Raw genomic sequence first — 19,441 nt, forward strand, 5'->3', positions numbered from 1 at the left:
CTATCTCTGTAGCACTTTGAAGTGATGCAATACTGTATTTATAATTTATGATTGATTTGCACATCATGGTGATGATAGACTGACTAGACTTTGCAGAAAGACATTTTGTCCATGTAGAGAGAGAGAGAGAGAGAGAGAGAGAGAGAGAGAGAGAGAGAGAGAGCCAATCAGTGAAAAACGCAATACTTTGTACACATCTGTGTGGTCTGTGTCTATCTGTCTGTCTGTCTCTCTGTGTTAGTCCATCCGTCTTGACTGTCTCTCTGTCTGGTCAATGCTGTTTACTCATCATGGCAATATCAATCCTCCACTTGGACATTTATATAAAAAAAAGAAAAACAACTTTCCCTCAATTTTCTTGTGGAATGAATGATCTGTGCATTTATTTATTACTGAAGATCCACTGTTGAATAAACAATGTTCTTAATTATGTTGTATGTGCTTTCTTTGTATGATAGAGTGTGAAACTGAACAAATATACATTATGAATACATATCATCATATGATAATGAAGACATTGAATAATATCTCTCCAACATAACAACTTCACATTGTATATGGAATTATGGGGAATGTAGGATTTTATAAAATCATACACAGACGTACTGTAGAAGTACAGTAGATCTTTAGCATTTAGCAAAATGTGGGGTCGAGGTGGAACAAAACATCAGACAATGACTCATGTAAACACAGACTGATAAGATAATAGTGTCAAAACAAGTAAAAGGGGATTTTTACTGAAGTTCCCCCTCTTATAATAACACTTTCTAATTAATACATTACACTTTACTTAAAAAGTGGATTCTCAGAAGTCAAAGACAAACTGTGGCATGTCATATTTATTATTGAGGGTGGATGCAAATAATTAATAACAGATTTTTAAATGAAAAAATCGGTGAAAAGTGTCTGAAAATGCAGAATCCAGTATTCCAAGAGTCAATTTAGCAAATTTAATAAACAAAAAAGGATTTTTAAAAATAAAATTAGAAATCCACTTGCAAGAACAACAAAATATACAAGAATTACAACTGGTGTTGGGTTTTGCTGCTGTTATCTCTGCATTCAAGTGCTGGCAGCTCTCTAATTCTGCTTTAATTGATATCAACAAGAAATCCTCTCTAACATAAATCCTTTATAATGTGATACAAATAGGTAATCTATGTACAGCATGTGCATTCTTTGTCATTAAAAATACCAAAAACCCATTGCATCCTTGTATTTTCAGATAGGGTCTTAGTCTGCAGCACCATCCAGTGGTGAGATCATTTAATTGTCCCCATTTAGCCTGTTTCAGATGATGGTTCCTTTTAGTCCTCCTAAACAGCAAGGGTGGTATTTTCAGCCAGAACCCATTTACTATCTAAAATACCTATTATTCTCATTTAATTAAAATAGATTTTATCATTTCCCAGTCTCATCTCTCAGCCCTGTTAAATCACTGATGATTACATTAAAGATAACTGGAACAACTGGACGTCCAACAACTTTTTGCTGCTTAATGACAAACCTGAAATTCTGAACATAATGTTTGTTTGGTGTTTGACTCTGCAGCAGGAAATATGGGTGTTAAGATTGATTCTGAGCCATGTCACTCACACATACTTATCAACCTAAAAATATATTTAGCAAAACAGACTTATCGTCTCAGGAAAATGCTTAAAGATGTACAATCCATGTGTTTATGTCTTGTAAATTCAGGTGTTTATCCCTTTTTGGTTAGATTATTGTAATGCGTTCCTCACTGGTCTACCTAAAGACTGTGGGCTGACCACAGCTAATTCAAAATGCTTTCATTACATGAAAGAACAAATTTGATCCCAACACAACTGTTATAAGACCTCTGCATTAGTTAGTTTGAGAACAAATGCTTACTTCTTGTCAATAAAGCTTTCCTTGCTCTTGTGACACTCTAACTTTCTGACTTGCTTCTCCAATTTATCCGGTCCTCTAAGGTCATCTGGACACCAATGCAAGGTCTTGTCTTATATCTAAGTCAGTTAAACAAGTAGCGAGTAGACATTGGCATATATTGGAAAGTGACCCCCAAATTGCAAGCGCATTTCAAACTCCACCTAGACATCTGGGATTTTCTGTCTCAGATGCCTAGTGGAAATTTTCCTTGTCATAATGGTATACACTGTTATTGTATGATTAAGGGTAATCAATTCACCCAATCCGAAATCTGGTGTTGACATCAAGGTTAGGGGCAGAATCACATGCAACACTAAATATGTGGTTTACCAGTTAAAATGCCCATGTAATTTATATTATGTTGAGAAAACAAAACGTATTTTGTAGTCATAACCACATCTTGAGTGAACTACATTATATGGGCATTGAGACAGTGAATATGCCATGGAAAGTTGGCAACAGGGACAGAATCCTTCTTCAGTGGGAGGCGTATTGGATACACTCCCTTAACACCCTCATTCCCAATGGGTTGAATGAGGAGATTTCATAGGTTTCTTATGAACTGAATATAATTCGTATTTTTTTTCCTTCTATTTATTATTTTCTATACACTGTTTTATTCACTGTCAGTAACCTACATCATATTTGTTTGTGGCTCCCCCTGCTGGGATGGACCTATTGTGTCAGTTGTGGACATTTATAATTAGCCCCACCTGTGTCTATTGATTGTGTAATTACCAGTGCACATGCTGAAGAAGGGCATCTTGCCCGAAACATTAGTGTGGCAATTAAAAAAGTCAATTTGTAGTGCTGTCCTAGTCTTTCTTTACAGCTGTTACAATATGTTATTGCTGCTGTCTATAGACTGTAGGTATATATAAGGCAAATGCAATAATTTCTTAAATTTATTGGTTGCTCAGTTGGTTTAATACATGTGGAGTGTAGATGATACTGTAGGACTTGTAGACTGTTGTGTGTGTGTGTGTGTGTGTGTGTGTGTGTGTCCCCTGATTTTGGCACATTTTTAATGGAATGGAAATTGATGTTCTTATGGTCATTGTAATAATGGCAGGATTCTTCCAGTCATTAAAATACTGACCACAGATAAGGCAGCCTGGCTGCAAGAAACCAGAGCAGTGGAATGCTGTTCTCTGATTGGTACATTTCAGTCAATAGGACAGTACATCATAGGACATACATCATAGTAAAAGTAAAAACTACGGCTCTGTCCTATTCTTATAAACCATGACAGTGTGACGGTGAGCCAACATGCACAACACCAGGACCCTGACACTGAATTTTATTATTTACACCTGTGCTTGTCTTTCTGCGACATGTCAATATGTCTTTCATTAAAAAAGTCTTATTGGATGCAAAATGCCACCAAGTGTTCAAATGAATTTTCATTTTCATTTTACTTCGTCAGTAATAATTCATTTTTAATGACATTTTAAATCTGTTTTTATGTCCTGTGCACACAAATGGAAAATTACATTTCTAGTTGGTGATGAGAATTGATCTTTTTCTGTTATTGGCAGTCCAGGACTTCCATACTCCACTGACACAATACAACTACAAATCTGACTGTTTTACACCTTATTTATTTATATAATCTGTCACACTTTGCTTCCCCACTTTTTCCAACCACACCACTGGTAAGATGAGCATCTTTCAAGGTGAAATGAACTGGCCCCTCTGGCAAAACAGCTTGCTCCAGTCTGGCTCCTGTGGTTTAAATATGCCAGAACTGCCAGTGGTTAGATGGATAACGAAAAAGGATGATCTGCGCTCTTTATCTGTGAAGGTATTGATGATTCTGCTTTTTTCTCACCATCTTGATTTACCATCCAGATGAACATTTAGATTGATGAATCGCAGTGTTTCTTTCTGTTCTCGGATTGGCTGAGGTGCCAAACCGTTTCACCCTTATGGCCATTCATCTCCAAGCAAAAACAGGAAATCAATTGAAAGCTACAGGAAACAGGATGTATTGGAGTTTTAAGACTCTGAAGTGCCTCCCTAATCTCAGATGAGAGAAAAAATGTCCTGAGTTATTTTTAAATGTTGAGTTGAAACCTCCTTGTCTGCCAGATCTCTCTGTGTCTGGATTACAATGAGCACTAAATAGGTTTGTTGATTAACTCCAGTTCAGCCTGATGTCTCATTAAAATACAGTTATCAAAACAGATTGCAGTTAGACAGAGAAATAGTGCAGTGGAAGGTCAGAAAACAAAAAAAAAGTAAAATAGTATCAATTAGCTAATTTTAGTTCTAGTTGCATGCATGTGCAGGTTACAGCCTGTGAACTCTATTGTCAGTTTATTAGGTACACCCAACCAAAACCAATACAGTCTAGTGAAACAGCCCTGCAATAAATCCCACCTTCATGAAAGTTTGAATGTTTGTTTTTTTGCTTAAACTGTTTTAGAGAGGTGCTGTTTTAACTTTATGGTAATTGTGGAGGCTGTAGTTTGTGGTAAAAAAAGGTAAAAAAATGGTAAAAAAGGAGTAAATACTGAAGAAAGATGATTAATAACTAATGTTCAACTCAAACTAAAATCATGTTTTTGAAACTAATTAAGACTTTCGGCTCAAGTAAAACAAAAAGACAGTTTGTTAAGTTCTTTTATTAAGGATTTTCTTCTGTACAAGAGTGAAGGAGTTTCTTTGTTCCGCGTGTTAGCTGGTCAGCAGCTCTGTACAACCGTCTGTACAACAGGAGGTCAAACATAACTGATGAGGAAATGTGTTAATTAAACTGGTGGTTTTTGGTAGAAGGCAGGTCAGAAGGTGAGACATGGATTAACTGAACACACACGCTCGCACGCACCCACACACACTCGCACACAGCGCTCCAAACTATTTACAACAACATGGCTGACTGGCCCTTGAGACAGATAAGTAGACACAGATCAGCGAAAAACATGATTCAAACAGTTATCACATAAAAAAGTCTTTGAAAAGTCTTTCAAAGGAAAAAAACCCAAGAAAAATAAACTCAAAATTATCCATAAAAGACCTGTTAAAAGGCCCATCTGGAGTTAGTTTATTTACAGTCTCATTTAAAACAAAGCCTCAGCTCTCTTCTGATAAATCATACAGTTCTGCTGACCTTAATGAGGTCAACTCCATAAACTCCACCTGCTCTGTCTGTTCTGAGAGCCAACAGTGATGCTGCCACTTTATCTGAAACCTCTGTTCTAGTGCAGAGTTTGTTTGATTGAAGATGATGTAAAAGGTGTTAAAAACAGGGAAATGTCAAAATTTTTGCTGGTTTCCAAAAAACTATTAATTTGTTTGTTTGTTTTTTGTCCCATGCCGCCTGTAGTGACATTGATCAGTTTAAAACTCTATTCTGAGCTTTATAGATCAAGATCTGGGCATTTTGTGAAATGGAAAAACAATCATTTGATTATTATGTATTGATTTTTAGAGAAATGTAAGTTTCCCATTAGATCTTCAAGGCAGGTAAAAATCTGATCTTCAGGCGCATCTAAAAAAAGAGTTAACAGACTGGATTTTACATTTGTGTTAACTGTGTCCCTGCACTGCAACTCTTTTGTTTTTCCTCCAAAAAAAAACTTCCATTATCATTTAATTTCAAGATTATTCATTTTCTCATTTCAAGTTTAGTCATCGGTTGTTATTCCGTCTTTTCATTTCTATTTCAGTTTTAATTAATTTCCTTTTCATTTCCCCCGTAATTAATCACTTAGTAATTTGTTGAAATGTGCTGCTACATAAATTATGTATGATATCATTCATTGTTATTGGGATGAACTATTACTATCAAATGTGGGCTGCAGATGGTTTTGCAAAACTGAGGGAAAAATTCTAGTGTGAAAACTTCACGGCTTGAAAATAATCTGATAAAAAGGTTTAGTCTGTTAGTCAGAGAGGCGGCTATTTTGAGCTGCCACTTAACTCTCACTGGAACCACTTGAAGAAAGACTCTTACTTCACACTAAACAAGGACTTAATGCTTGTTTCACACTTGGCTCAGACCAACGTCATCTTCACCTTTCAATGAAGCGCAAATCAGCTGAAATCTGAGTTTGACAGGTAGACACTGTAATGCTAACAGTGTTAGGATAAACGGAGAGCAAATATCAAACTCTCGATATGTTTTGTGTTCAAATTCTTAAAAATCCCATCCCTGACTAATGCCTGATGTTTAAAAATCTTTAAACAATCACATGTATGTGGGTCTGATTATGGTAAACTGTATCATAATGACTTTACGAGTACTTTCAAAGCAATCTGTTCATTTTCAAAACCTTTTAAGGGCATTTCTGTTTCCGTTTTACAAGATTTCAGCATTGCTTGACATAATCTGAAGTAATCACCATGAAAGACACTAAACTGTATGTGGTCCCGTGTGGTGTACAGTGTTAAAAAATAACGTACAGAACAAATAAACTATCAGCAGAAAAAACATAGTCAGTATAGTAAAATAAAATCAAGCTTACAGTACATAGTGTGAGGAGTTTGCTAATCTTGCTGTTATGAGGTTTGACACAAACAGATGTGTGACAGCTCATCTTCATATACAACATATCCGTTATCCTCTTCATCATCATCCTCAGTCAACCTGCAGATACCTGACTATATAAATATCTTTTTGCAGCCTGTGACCAGCCGGCTGAATGACTTAAGCTCACCTTTCACATTTGCTTCATGTTTGAGGATTGTAAACTCAGGAGTGTAAAAATAAGGGAAAAATAAAGAAAAGATGACAGGAAGTGAACAAAAATGGAATAAATGCCTGTTATATGACTAAAAAACACAAATAAATAGTACTAACACTCCATCTGCTGCAAGCCTGTAATTCCTCTGTCGCACCACTAGGGGGCATCAACCACCAAGGGGTTACATGTAGAGAGGAAAGGGGTTGGAAGGCAGCAGTTTCATGTAAACAACAACAACAACAACAGGGAAAATTTTGGATCTGAAAGACATTCAGATACAAAACAAAAAGATGCCTCAGATGTAACTGAATGAATGACAGAGGTGTAAATGTAAAGCTGCACTAGACAAAATCAGGATTAATCACCAAGCTTAAAAGAGAATAATGTTCCATTTTTTTCCAGTCAGACCTCTGGAAGCTTGAATTAATGTTTTCATCTTTTATCTCTCTTTTTGGGCTCCTCTGGTGTATTAGATCACCGATCTCTCAGGGTCGGTAAACATGGCGTTAGTGACTTTTCTAGGAACTGAAGTTCAAACTCTACCTACTGTTTCTGAGCCAACAGTGTGCTAGTTTCAGCTGCCAAATGCAGCTGTAATTAAAAGAGGAGAGTGTTCAGTGTGTGAACAAGTTTGTGTGCAGTGTATATGCATGAACATGTGACTGTGTCACAAGTCTGGTCTCTCGTGGTCCTCCTGGTTCTGGTAAAAGAGCGAATTTGGACTGTTTTAATCTGAACTGGGCTGAAACAAGCAGCAACCACCACGTTTGGCAAGTCAAAGCTGATGTGGAAGTTCTATTAGATGTAGTTCCTATGATGACCACTTCAAAACGGACAATCAAATTGAATGGGAAAGCCTCCAAATTCTTTTTTGTTGTGACAATCTTGTTCCTAATTGGGACAAATTTTCCCATAACTGTTTTCATTTAAATGAAAGCAGGGCTCAAAAAGTGGTATGTTCAGGGAATGTTGGCTTAATTGACGGCATCTGTGGTTGCTGCTTACTTGTCACAACTCCGCTCCACAAACACCTTTGAAGAATTGGGGTTATCTGGCAACGTAAACCTAAAAATGCCTTTATAAGTGATGACCATATTATGTTTCTTCACTGTTTTGCTGGCAGCGGCTACAGCAGCTCTGATATGAACTTGGTTTGGTCTGTTGAAGATGGTCCCTGTTCGGACTGTAGTGGAAAGTCTGCAGCCGTCACTGTAGCAGCAGTGGATTGTGGTCTCTTAGTGTCCTGTTTGTTTTTCTTCTTATTAACTTCTGGGTATTTGTCCATCATAATCTCTTTCACTCGTCTGCGCTCGCACTCATTTCATCTTTTTTCTTTGTTTACAACAGAGACGATGTGAGACATACAGAGACGCATCAGCCTCGCATGATTTCTGTTCTGTTCAGCACGACAATAGCTGTGGCCTCAGGGTATTGTTTAGCTGCGGATGATGCACGAAGCCGAAAGAGGACACGATCAAAACAACACATTAAAAACTCGGGGTAGAATACACGAGCAGTGCAAAGGTGCTAAATCAGGAGTGTTTGTTTTGCTTTGGACTGTGTCTTGTTCTAATTGTTTTCTTAATCGCTTTTATAGAATCAAGCTGGAGGCCTTGCAAATTAAAAAATTGGCTTACTGATACACTTCCAGAGCTGTGGATCAAACCATTTCTTTGTTCTGCAGAATTAGATCCAATTAATTAAAGAATCTGATGGATTTTTGCATTCTGCTGCTTAGGACTATGCATGTATTGTACCCCTAAAACTCAAAGACACTGCCTCCTCATCTTCCTGTTCTTCTTCTGCTGCTTAGAAATGTCTGGGTCCATTTTCAAGGGTCTCGCACCTGGTCCACACTTAACCTCACCCACCTCAAGTTCAGCTCTGGAGACTTTTATTTTGGGTCAGAGGTTTGAAACGCCTTCTAGTTCAGTTCTCTGAGAGAGTGCCTCTAGTCCACTATATCTTCTGATCCAGCTGTGGTTGTGTTTTAGGACTTCTGCTCAGCGGTGGCAGCAGGAGCGGCCACACTCTCCGGCTTCACGATCTGGTAGGTGATCAAGTATTCTGGATAAGCCTGTGAACAAGGAAACTAAATGTTAGGCTTATTTCTAGTGCTGGAGTCATAAGTGGATTGATAAAACATCATAAAATAAACACAAGATGTCATCTTAGCCTCTGTGAATTGTGCTTTTTCATCATTTTCTTCTTATTTTATAAAGGAAATGACAAATGGATTTATACATTCTTCTTATTTCATAAAACAATATGTCACAAAAGGTGTTTAACAGACATGCAGACATGAATAACATGTGTTTATGTGTGTGTACTGACCTGCTCCCCTCTGTAGATGACGTACTCTGCGTACGCCAGTCCGTTAACACTGGGCCGTCCTATAACAGAGTGGTGTCCAGGGGGGGCGTGGGCCATTTTCATCGCACTGAACTGAAGAAACGACTTACCCAGCGTCACCCTGCAGAACAGCATCTGCCTGGAATACAAACACATGCACACCGATGCTATCAACAGTAAGGTCAAAATTTTGTTTTATTAATATATTTTTACTCCACGTCATAATATGCTTTATATTTTATTGCTACCTGCAATAACAACAGTGATTCCAGCTGATAAAAGGTTCTCAAATCCCTCCTCTCTCTGCCTGTGTCCCACTTCCATCCTACATAATTATAGTATACAGTGCATACTATATTCTAACTCTCATAGTATACTGTTTTTGCAATTAGTATACAAATAATAAATTTGCTTTACTGTTTTGTAGTAACAGGAAATGATACAAGCACCAATGGATGTCAATGAAACTGCTGCTTTGGAATACCACGAATGCCGAGGAAGTCAAGAAAACAAAAAAAACCTTTTGTTTTCTCATGATCATCCAAGTTATGTTTTATTTCTTTAAAGCTGCGAGTTTCTCCTCCTTTTTCTTTGTGCAATGCATGGTGGGACTATAACAGCACAGTTAAAAATCTGCGTAAACTCACAGCATAAAACCTGTTCAGGATTAGGATTTTGTAATTGAGATACAGCTACAGTTCTTTCCTGTCACACGTAAAGTAAAGTGATATGATTTCTAGTTGGTTTGGAAGAAGAGCCGGTTACCATGGCGGCGGAGTCAATTCATTTTGCCTACTCTAATAAGATGTCTCACCTGTGACACACGTAGCAGGAGCGGTCTTTGTGGGTGGGACATCCTGTGCCTCCACCAATCCCGTACACGTACTGGTTGCTTTTGGAGGAGTTCTCTGCAAAATAGATCCCGGCGCCGAACATGCCGCCAATGTAGGCGTGGCGCTCGTCAAAGCCCTTATGAATGATGGCGTTGATGAAGGGAGAGCCTGGCAAGAGAATGAAAAACTTGTGAAACTGAGAAAGGACACATCTGTATTAAGATATTCTGCCTGCAGGCCTCCACAGTGAGGACGCCTCCTATACGGACATGTTTTCTTTATGGGAACTTGGAAACTTTCCAACACAACTTGGTTTGTTTTGGCTTTAAAAAATACAACATATCCTAATCTGACTCATTTTCTGGAGCCTTCACTGGAGGAGTCCCCAAATGCAAGTTGCCAATAATAATCAGTTAAAAAATGATCATGAAAACACATAGTAGTGTCTGTGAAGATGTCTACATTCAGACTCCGCTATGATAGGTACACCTACACTTTTATAAAGAGCTCACATCTCCAGACAGTGAATCACAAATAAATAAATAAAGCACAAGTATAAAGAATGCAGACAAGGTAGAGAAATCCAGATACTGACTAAGCGTTATCGTGGGAAATCCACGATCTAAGACACTCTCAACAAAGTACGATCGTTCTTGTCAGATAAACCGTTTCAGGCATCACAGAAGCTACGACTTCTTGGGATTTTCTTCTCTACAGTGTTTAAAGGTTAAAAGAAACGAGAACTCGGCTGCGGTCCTGCGGGCGTCGCCCTGGCTGAAACTTGTGGTTGCGAGGGGACATGGAAGATTAATGGGATTTGTTCAAGCTTACAGTCGGGCTGCAACCATGACGACATTGTAGTCAGAGTTCATCTCAGAACATGAATGGTTGAACCTTGAAGCAGAAGCCTGAGTTGCGTTTTACTTAGGAGGAAGTGACTGAAGCAACGGTGAAGACGTGATCACCAAAGCTTAATGATGATGAAGAGGTTGTGCAAATTATAGTCTTGTGATGCGTGTCTTCAACTTGAGAATAACCAGATTTTGGTGTATTTTTTGTCAAAAAAGTAAAGTTTACGAACAAAACAACAACAAACTTTTCAAAATTTATACTCAGCTGTCATCCTGAAACACACTATTTATGTAATAAATGTAAAAAATGTACCGTATATACCGTAACGATGCTAGCATTACATCTGCACTGTATGGTATATGATGGGGAAACCCACCATGCTGCCCTGTATTGTATCACATTAATTTATTTACCGTGAAACAGCATACGCTCGTTGTGGTGGTTATGATTCTCGTCTGCAATTTCCTTTTGTCTGTGTGCGTATCTCTCCCTTAACTTCTTATTCACCACCTTCTGAATCTGCAGAGTCGGAGGGAGGAAGAGTGAAATTAAGAGAGAAAAGTGTCACTTGTGCCATGAAATAAGAATTTAAATGTATCTGCAGAAGTCAAACAAGACACATAATCTCAAATTCCTTATTTGTGGTCAAAAAAAACAAAACAAAACTGGTCTCTGTGTCTGTATATGTGTGTTTGTGTTTTTGAGTACACACCTTGATGATGTTGTACTGGCTGAAGACTCCGCCTGCGTTGCCTCCATCGCGGTGTTCTCTGATAGTGCTCTGTAGCTTAAGAGGAAACATATAGAAGACAATCAAATGACACACACACACACGCAGAGGTTTTAAAGGTTAAAAAGGGAAAACGTTTGGGATAAAAAAATTCGAATGAATTTATTTCCACATATCGTGAATAATATCTGGTGTGATTCATAGCGCTCTCTGGAGACTTGATGTGATGAGTCATTTTTTAGCTTAGAACTCCAGGAGTGTTTTCATATTCAGAGAGCGATCTTCAGTGACCACCTCGAGTAACAATGCAAACTTTAAGCTTGTTTGATTTTTTTCTTTTTATATCTGGTGTTTCAGCTTGCAGAACAGCGACTCATTCATTCAGAGGAGATTCTTTGAAAACACCTGTGGTAAAAGTATATCTCTGATAACTTCAATTACTGATGTCTATAACATAAAATAAGGCATTTACTGTAACCTATATTTTCTAATATTAGAAGCGCAGCCTGGAGAGACCTCATGTCAGTCATTTTTCAAATAAAAATTACAGTTTAAATTACCTGTTAAATTTCTGTTAACGTCTGACAGTCCTTATTAATTTTAAACTCGTTCAGACTGATATCTGCTGTCTTCTTTAATTACTGGTTTCATTTACAAGAGCGGTATAGTCAGTGGAGCATCGCATACTGAGCTGCTGTACTGTGGTGACACTGCATGGTGTGTCCTTAACCAGATGGCTGCAAGTACAAATAACGCACATGCACAAAATTTAAATTTCTTAAATTATTTGTCCAGACTGCTAGAAAATCATGTAGATACTGAGGGTAAAAAATAACCACCATCACCTAAATGTGTGTAGTGTCTATGTCTAAATAAAGATGATGAATGAAATGAAGCGTGTGTGTTTGCATACTTCCTCCTCCACAGACTGGAACTCCTTATCATCCGGTGCCAGGTCGATCAGCACGGTGCCCTGACTGGAGCAGTGGAACGTCAGGTACGGGTTTGCACCTACCGATACACATTTTGAATGAACGCGAGTCAGGAGAGGATGAATCAAACGAAGAATAAATGATGACACCGACATTTTAGGAATCTGGTGTACAGGTCACCTGAGACAACATCTGATCATCATCTGCTTAGTGTTTCTAAAAGCAGAGGCAGGTTTACTGCGCATCCTTACCTTGAAAATGTGTAACCATCATCAACTGCACTGACTGAATATACATTTTATTTTTTATATGATTCATCTGATGCAACATCTCCCTACACTTGCGCCTCCCTAAAAGCTCACAAGTACACACTCACACTCGATATGTGTGTGTGTGTGTGTGTGTCTCTGTGTTTCCTGACCTTGCTGGCCTCCCAGCAGCCTCTCGATGCCCTTGATGAGTTTGTGTCTGTGCCCGTAAGCGTTGATGCCGATCTCTTTGAGCTCCTCGTGACCCATGTCTGCCAGCACATCCAGCGAAATCTGCCCGGAAACAGCAAAGAAGTCATGTCAGTCTTGCTGATGGTTGCGTCTGCCATCAAAAGAATGTAAAATAACACTATATGATCATAATTACAGTAGCTACCTTAGCTATACTTCTACTTACACATCTGACTACTACATCAAATTATGATGTTTGACTATATTTGACTGTGGTAGAATTCTTCACACACTTAGACTGACGGTTTAATAGTGATTGTGGTGACAACGGTGGCTCATACCATAACTGGTCACCAAAATGAAAAGCAATTGATGATAATGGATTCAATTATCTAAGACATACTGCAGAGACAGTGGGTGTGACAAATATTCATGAGAGAAAGACAAAAGAGGCATGAGGAAAAGGTCAATGAATGGATGGCAGTAATCAAGCCATTGATATGCAAATTGGTGATGGTAAAGTTTTGCAAGTTTGTTCAAGGAGAACCGAGATGAGATTCATGCTGGAGGCAGAGATAACTCAGTTTTTCAAACGGTAACCTATACCTACTTTCCGCCGTCTTGCTGTGATCACGATTGCTGGTATAAATCATCACAGCCTAAAATACACTGTGGAGAATTCACTGAAGGCATCAGGCAGAAATAAGCAAAATAGTAACTGAAGATTTTTGTAAATCTAAAACTTGTAAAAGCGATATATCAGCCAGGTTGTCCGCATTGGCTGTCAATTTCATCTCAGTAGCCAGGTTTCTATTCAAATGTAGAGCAAATTAATGCATATTCCCACTCACTACTGTTATTTGAATGTTGGGAGTTGGTTGGTGCTAATTTTCCAGCTGGGTGTGTTAACACATTGCAGAAGAAGAGGGTGCAACAAGATGATGTATTTATAAGAGTGCCAGTCAAAACCTCAAGTGGTGAAAAACAATGTAGAAAACATGACAGAAATGTGGCACCTGTGTTTGTTTCATGTATTAATTTGAGGAACACTACAGTCTCCTCATCGCTCCAGATCTGCTGTTTTTTCATCTGCAGTTATTTTTCATCTCTTCAGTGGAGCCAAAGCTGGAGTGATGTCAAGTCACATGCTTCATGCGAATCATGATTTATTTGCCAAGTCTGTTTCCATTGCATTTTTGCTTTTATTGATACACCAGCTTTTCCACTTCAGCCAAGCGTAAAAACGGTTTTGTGATATTTTGAGTTTTTCCTTTTTTTTTTTTTTCATATTTTCTGTTTTCACTCAGGTTTTTTATGTCCAAATTGAAAATGAGCATTAAAACAGGAGAATGGGAACAAACTAAGGCTGGAGATACACTTGCTTTTTAACCCCACGTTCGTGTAGACAACCGGCTGCATCGTGAATATAATTGTTCACATACTATGTAGTCTTCCTGTTACTGGAGCATTCCACTAGGGGGCAGACCACAGAACTAAGGATATGAATAGAACTTTTGAATTTGCATGAACATCAAAGAAGAAGAAGAAGCACGATTTCAAAACTAAACATGGTGACACTCGAGGAAGTTACTACTTTGTTAATTCCTATTTGCCACTGTGAAACGTATTTGCCACTGTGAAACGTATTTGCCACTGTGAAGCGGCATTAACACGTCGTACAGATGCGATAAGTGCAGACTTGGTCTATTAACTTGCCTTCAAAACTTTCCACCATTTGTGTTGCTGCTTTCGTGCCTACTGAACCCTGACCCTGTTACATCCTCATACCGCCCCCACACTGCCCCTACATTTCATGCGCGTATTGCACCTTGCGGACACGTTGCGTTAATTTCTGAGGACGTGCACGATCAACGCTTGAAACGGACACAGGATATGCAAGGCAGCCATCGTGCACATGCAAACGTGTAGTTAAAAGCAAGTATATCTCCAGCTTTAGTGGTGGAAAAGAAGCACTGGGGCAATCTGCCTCTATAAAACACTATCTCACTGAAATATCCAAATAATTAACTTATGCTATTTTCTTCAACCAAATCATTGCAATATTTCAAAATATTGTACTTTTTCTGCATGAAAGGGCCAAATCAAGACAGTTGTAAGAGCCGATCTCATCATTTTTTGCTTAAACTGTTTGATCACACTTGATGTTGACAAAGGTTTTCTACTAATGTTCTTGTAAAACTAACAAGTAAGCAGCGAGGCTTTACAGAGGGAGGATTATTCACACAGCAGTATGTTGATATAAGTTAATAACAGCAGTGCAGCTAAAATATGAGAGATCTTTGTTTTTAGTTTTTAGTCTACAAGCACAGTAAGCATAATGAGTAGAAGTGTAGTTTCATAATGATTAAATATATTAAATAGACTGATGTAATAATGTGGAGTCAGTGGAATCTGCTTTTTCTTTGTTATAACTCTGAGTCCTCGTTCATGCTCTGAAATATAAATGTACTTTTCTATCAACACCCAGCTGACTCTCACCTCCATCTCACTCACCATCTGAATATTAATAAAGGCTTGTTTCCCTCCAAGGGGATCAAGAATAAATGTAACACACTAACACACAATCACACACATATCCTCCATATTGCTGCCACGCTGACTTCTGTGCTTAGACTTTAGCCAGCTGTCACCTTTCAATTTCACTTTCTATTACTGTCTCTCTCATTGTCTGTTTTCTCCTCTATCTGTTGTCCCATCTGCCTTTTGTTTCTGGTTCTGTCCCGTCTCTCTTCCCCCCCCCCCCCCCTCATCTTTCTTCTCAAGCCTCTCTCCTTTTCTCTCTCTCTTTTCACTGCATTTATCTACATCCCTCATTCCTTCTCTCTTGCTCAGTCTGTCACCTCTTTCTGTCATACTTTGTCTACCTTATTCTGTCTAAGCTATCATTCATTATTGCAAAAGAAATATTGACACGAGGTATGTAAAATGGAGGAAAAACAAGGGGAAGAAATACTAAAACAAGTAAAAAAAAAATCCTTCACTCTCTACACTTTCATTTCTTCACACCTTTTGCTGTTTTGCTCTCACTTTTGTCTCTTTCCAGACACAAAAATTAGAAGTGTGTGTACCTGTTCCCTCTGGAAGATGTCTCGGAGGTGTTCCAGCCCCAGACTCTTTAAGAACTGGTTGATGGTCATGTCCAGCAGAGCTGCTGAGACACAGTGATGTCAGCAGGTTTATCTAAACTGTTACACATGTTTACAACATCCATCATGTCGTCTCCGCAGGAGTTTTTTTATTTCAAAGAACCAACCCCTGAGTGTTTTTATGTGTGTGTACGTACTTTCTCCTTCCTTCCTGTCGGACCCAGATGCTCCGTCTGCCGTTCCGGTGGCACCGGCCGCTGTGATGTCACTGAGGGGCGTGGTCAGGTTGTCTATGCTGCTGGCTGCTGACAGGCAGGACGGGGATGGAGAAGGAGAGATGACCACGCCTGCTGTGGCGCCTGTACTCACCACACTTGCACTCACCTAAGAGAGGGAGAGAGAGGATTTGGTTTTGAGGGCTGATAAGTAAAATCTGAATTTAAATCGACATTTCAACTGTTCTTACTGCTTACATACTGACTGAAACTTTCTACAGTACATACTGTACTATCTCTACAGCTTCAACTGAAATTTCAATGCTGTCATTGTTTACAGTTCAACTGACGCTTCAACTTTCACTTGCTACTTTTCAAATGACAGTTCAACTGCTTTCATCTCTTGCACTTTCATTAATAATTCAACCGCTTCTAGTGTTTACATGTAAACTGACAAATCAATGGCCTAGAGGGTTTAAACTGAACTCCTGTACAGTTACAACTCCTGTATGTGCTTCTGCTTAAACTGCAAATCCCACCTGATGTCTCACATGCAAATAATTAACTGCACCTTAAAGTGCAAGGGAGTGCATGCAAATTTTCTGTTTTTTTTGTCTTTTCTTTACTGTTTCTTAATATGTTTGATATTTCTTCTTATGAGGAAACACATTATATCGCCGCCACGGAATATGTTTCATCAACTGAAAGTTTCTATACTTGTATGTACGTGTGTGTGTGTGGAAACTCACCACAGTTGCCTGAGGTTTTAAGCAGCTTGGCAGGGCATCTGGCGGCATGGCGTCAATAAGCAATGCTCTAATGTCATCGGCCTGCAACAGACAGAGAGACAGACGGAATGACAAGATGTAGACAGATGTATTGTTTGTACACTCTTAAGTATGATTCTGCACCTAAATATACTAACTTGCTTACATGTAAAGATGGAGGCTGAAAGAGGAGAGAACTGTTTTATTTAGTTCATAACATTTGCTGCAAACAGCAGTTGAACGGGTTACAAATAGTCTTTGGTCTTTTCTTTCTTTTCCGACTTCATCCCTGCCAGCCACCATTCTCTCCAACCATGAACCAATTAAATCAGTGCAAAACAACAAAGCGTCTCAAATTTAGCTTGTAGGACTGTTTAATTCAGAAAGGACACATGAGAAGCTTCCTTTCAAGGTTGCTCGTTTTGTCACTTTTTTTTTGTACAATGCCTTGAAGTAACAGCTGAGAACAACAAAACTTGTCATCCACTTAACATCCACTAAATGAAGGGTGGCCCGGTTCAAGAATCTTTCCCCCGCAACTAACCTGAAACTGTGAACACACATTTTCAACTCGATACAAGAATCTAACTGTGCAGGATTTATAAGAAAGCCTTCGGTACCGTTGCCAAGTCCAGTGGCGTCTGTCCCTCCTGGTTTTTCATGGTGGGATCGGCTCCATGGGCCAACAGCAGAGCACAGAGCTGAGTCCGCCCCTTCTGGGCCGCTTCGTGGAGGGGAGTGAACGCCCACTTGTCTGTGGCGTTGACGCACGTGTTGTACTTAATCAGCAGCGCGGCTATGTCCACGTGCTAGAACAGAGGAGGTAAAAGAGGTGAAGAAGAAGAGGAGGAGGAGCGAGGAGGTGGCGATGACAGACACAGAAAAGGGGAACAAGCGGGAGAGAGAGAAGATGAAAGGGGGAAAGAATAGAGAGAGATAGAAAGGAAAGCAGGGGATGAGAAGTAAAGAATATGAGCAGACAGAAGAGGAAGAAAAGAGACAACGACGATTAAAGCATTTAACAAGCGCAAACGTGTGAAGTCTGGTGAGTGAGTGCTATAAAAAATCATGTAATATGTGCTATTCTCTGGAGCAGACATTGTGTGAATTATTAACTCTACTGCGATCGTCGTGTTCCCGCCGGTCCTTCCTTTCTTTTTCTCTTCTTTTCCCTCGAAGCCTGTTGTCTCTAGCTCTTGTCTTAGCACCAAACACAATGTAGCTTTATTCTGAATAACAGTGGGAGATGCTAAACTGTGTGTATGTGTGTGTATGTGTGTGTTTGTGTCTCCAAAACGCAGAGCTCATGAAGTTTTCATTCAAACATGTGTTTCATGACTCTTTCAGCAGCAGAATGCCATCTAGCTATAAGCAAAATGTTACTCTGAGAAAAGCTCCGGATGAAGGAAATATTACATTTCAGTGCCTTGCATGAACATTCACCCCCTGTGCTGTGAAATCCCTTAACTACGATCAGGTGCAACCAATTGCCTTCAGAAGTCACATAATTAGTTAAATAGAGTCCACCTGTGTGCAATTTAATCTCAATATAAATACACCTGTTCTGTGAAGGCCTCAGAGATTGTTAGAGAGCATTACTAAACAAACAGCATCATGAAGACCAAAGAGCTCACAAAACAGACCAGGGATGATGTTGCGGAGAGGTACAAAGCAGGGTTAAGTTATATAAAAATATCCCCAAGCTTTGAATATCTCACAGAGCACAGAGCAGTCATTAGAAAATGGAAAGAATGTGGCACAACAGCAAATCTACCAAGAGACAGCCGTCCACCTGAACTGACGGATTGGGCAAAGGGATCAGAGAAGCAACCAAGAGGTCAATGATGACTCTAGAGGAGCTGGAAAGATCCACAGTTCAGGTGGGAGAATCTGTCCACAGGACAACTATTAGTTGTGCACTCCACAAATCTGGCCTTTATGGAAGAGTGGCAAGAAGAAAGCAGCTGAAAAAGAAGCTGCTGAGAAATCCCATTTGGAGTTTGCCGTAAGCCATGTGGGAGACACAGCGAACATGTGGAAGAAGGTACTCTGGTCAGATGAGACCAAAATTGAACTTTCTGAGTCCTGGTGTAAAACATTATATGAGGCGGAAACCCAACGCTGCTCATCACCCTGAGCACACCATCTCTACAGTGAAACATGGTGGCAGCATCACGCTTTGGGGAAGCTTTTCATCAGCAGGTACTGGGAAACTGCTCAGGATTGAGGGCAAGATGGATGGAGCCAAATACAGGGCAATTCTTGAAGAAAACCCCTATTTTCAGTGTGCAAGAGACATGAGACCGAGGCAGAGGTTCACCTTATAGCAGGATAATGACCATAAGCATACAGCCAGAGCTACACTGGGATGGTTTAAAGCAAAGAATGTTAATGTCTTAAAATGGCCAAGTCAAAGCCCAGACCTCAATCCAATCGAGAATCTGTGGTGAGACTTGAAAATTGCTGTTCACAGACGGTCTCCATCCAATCTGACTGAGCTTGAGCTATTTCGCTAAGAGGAATGGGCAAAAAATTGCAGTCTCTATATGTGCGAAGCTGGTAGAGACATACCTCAAAAGACTTGCTGCTGTGATTGCAGTGAAAGGTGGTTCTA

At 39.4% G+C, this 19,441-nt stretch overlaps 2 protein-coding genes across 4 annotated transcripts in view; one reads left to right on the plus strand and one right to left on the minus strand.

Moving 5' to 3' along the window:
* Nucleotides 1-163, plus strand: part of dusp4 (dual specificity phosphatase 4) — a 10,076-nt gene extending 9,913 nt beyond the window's left edge. Inside the window, exon 4 of the mRNA XM_042395220.1 lies at nucleotides 1-163. This exon is cut by the window's left edge and continues 3,060 nt beyond it. The gene's annotated coding sequence lies outside the window, so the exon portion shown is untranslated.
* A 4,359-nt stretch (nucleotides 164-4,522) lies between these two features.
* Nucleotides 4,523-19,441, minus strand: part of tnksa (tankyrase, TRF1-interacting ankyrin-related ADP-ribose polymerase a) — an 82,728-nt gene continuing 67,809 nt past the window's right edge. For 2 of the 3 annotated variants that reach the window (XM_042394736.1, XM_042394734.1), the window contains 11 exons: nucleotides 17,448-17,636; nucleotides 16,810-16,890; nucleotides 16,043-16,229; nucleotides 15,828-15,910; nucleotides 12,720-12,840; nucleotides 12,280-12,377; nucleotides 11,349-11,423; nucleotides 11,050-11,155; nucleotides 9,766-9,952; nucleotides 8,934-9,090; nucleotides 4,523-8,676 (listed from right to left, as the gene is read on the minus strand). In XM_042394736.1, coding sequence (XP_042250670.1) covers nucleotides 8,590-8,676; nucleotides 8,934-9,090; nucleotides 9,766-9,952; nucleotides 11,050-11,155; nucleotides 11,349-11,423; nucleotides 12,280-12,377; nucleotides 12,720-12,840; nucleotides 15,828-15,910; nucleotides 16,043-16,229; nucleotides 16,810-16,890; nucleotides 17,448-17,636 — 1,371 coding nt within the window. In that variant the 3' untranslated portion in view covers nucleotides 4,523-8,589. The remainder of the gene's footprint in view (nucleotides 8,677-8,933; nucleotides 9,091-9,765; nucleotides 9,953-11,049; nucleotides 11,156-11,348; nucleotides 11,424-12,279; nucleotides 12,378-12,719; nucleotides 12,841-15,827; nucleotides 15,911-16,042; nucleotides 16,230-16,809; nucleotides 16,891-17,447; nucleotides 17,637-19,441) is intronic. The other variant, XM_042394735.1, reaches the window with a different exon arrangement.

The sequence above is a fragment of the Thunnus maccoyii genome, chromosome 19 (assembly GCF_910596095.1).
Source record: "Thunnus maccoyii chromosome 19, fThuMac1.1, whole genome shotgun sequence".
In the NCBI taxonomy this organism is placed as follows: Eukaryota; Metazoa; Chordata; class Actinopteri; order Scombriformes; family Scombridae; genus Thunnus; species Thunnus maccoyii.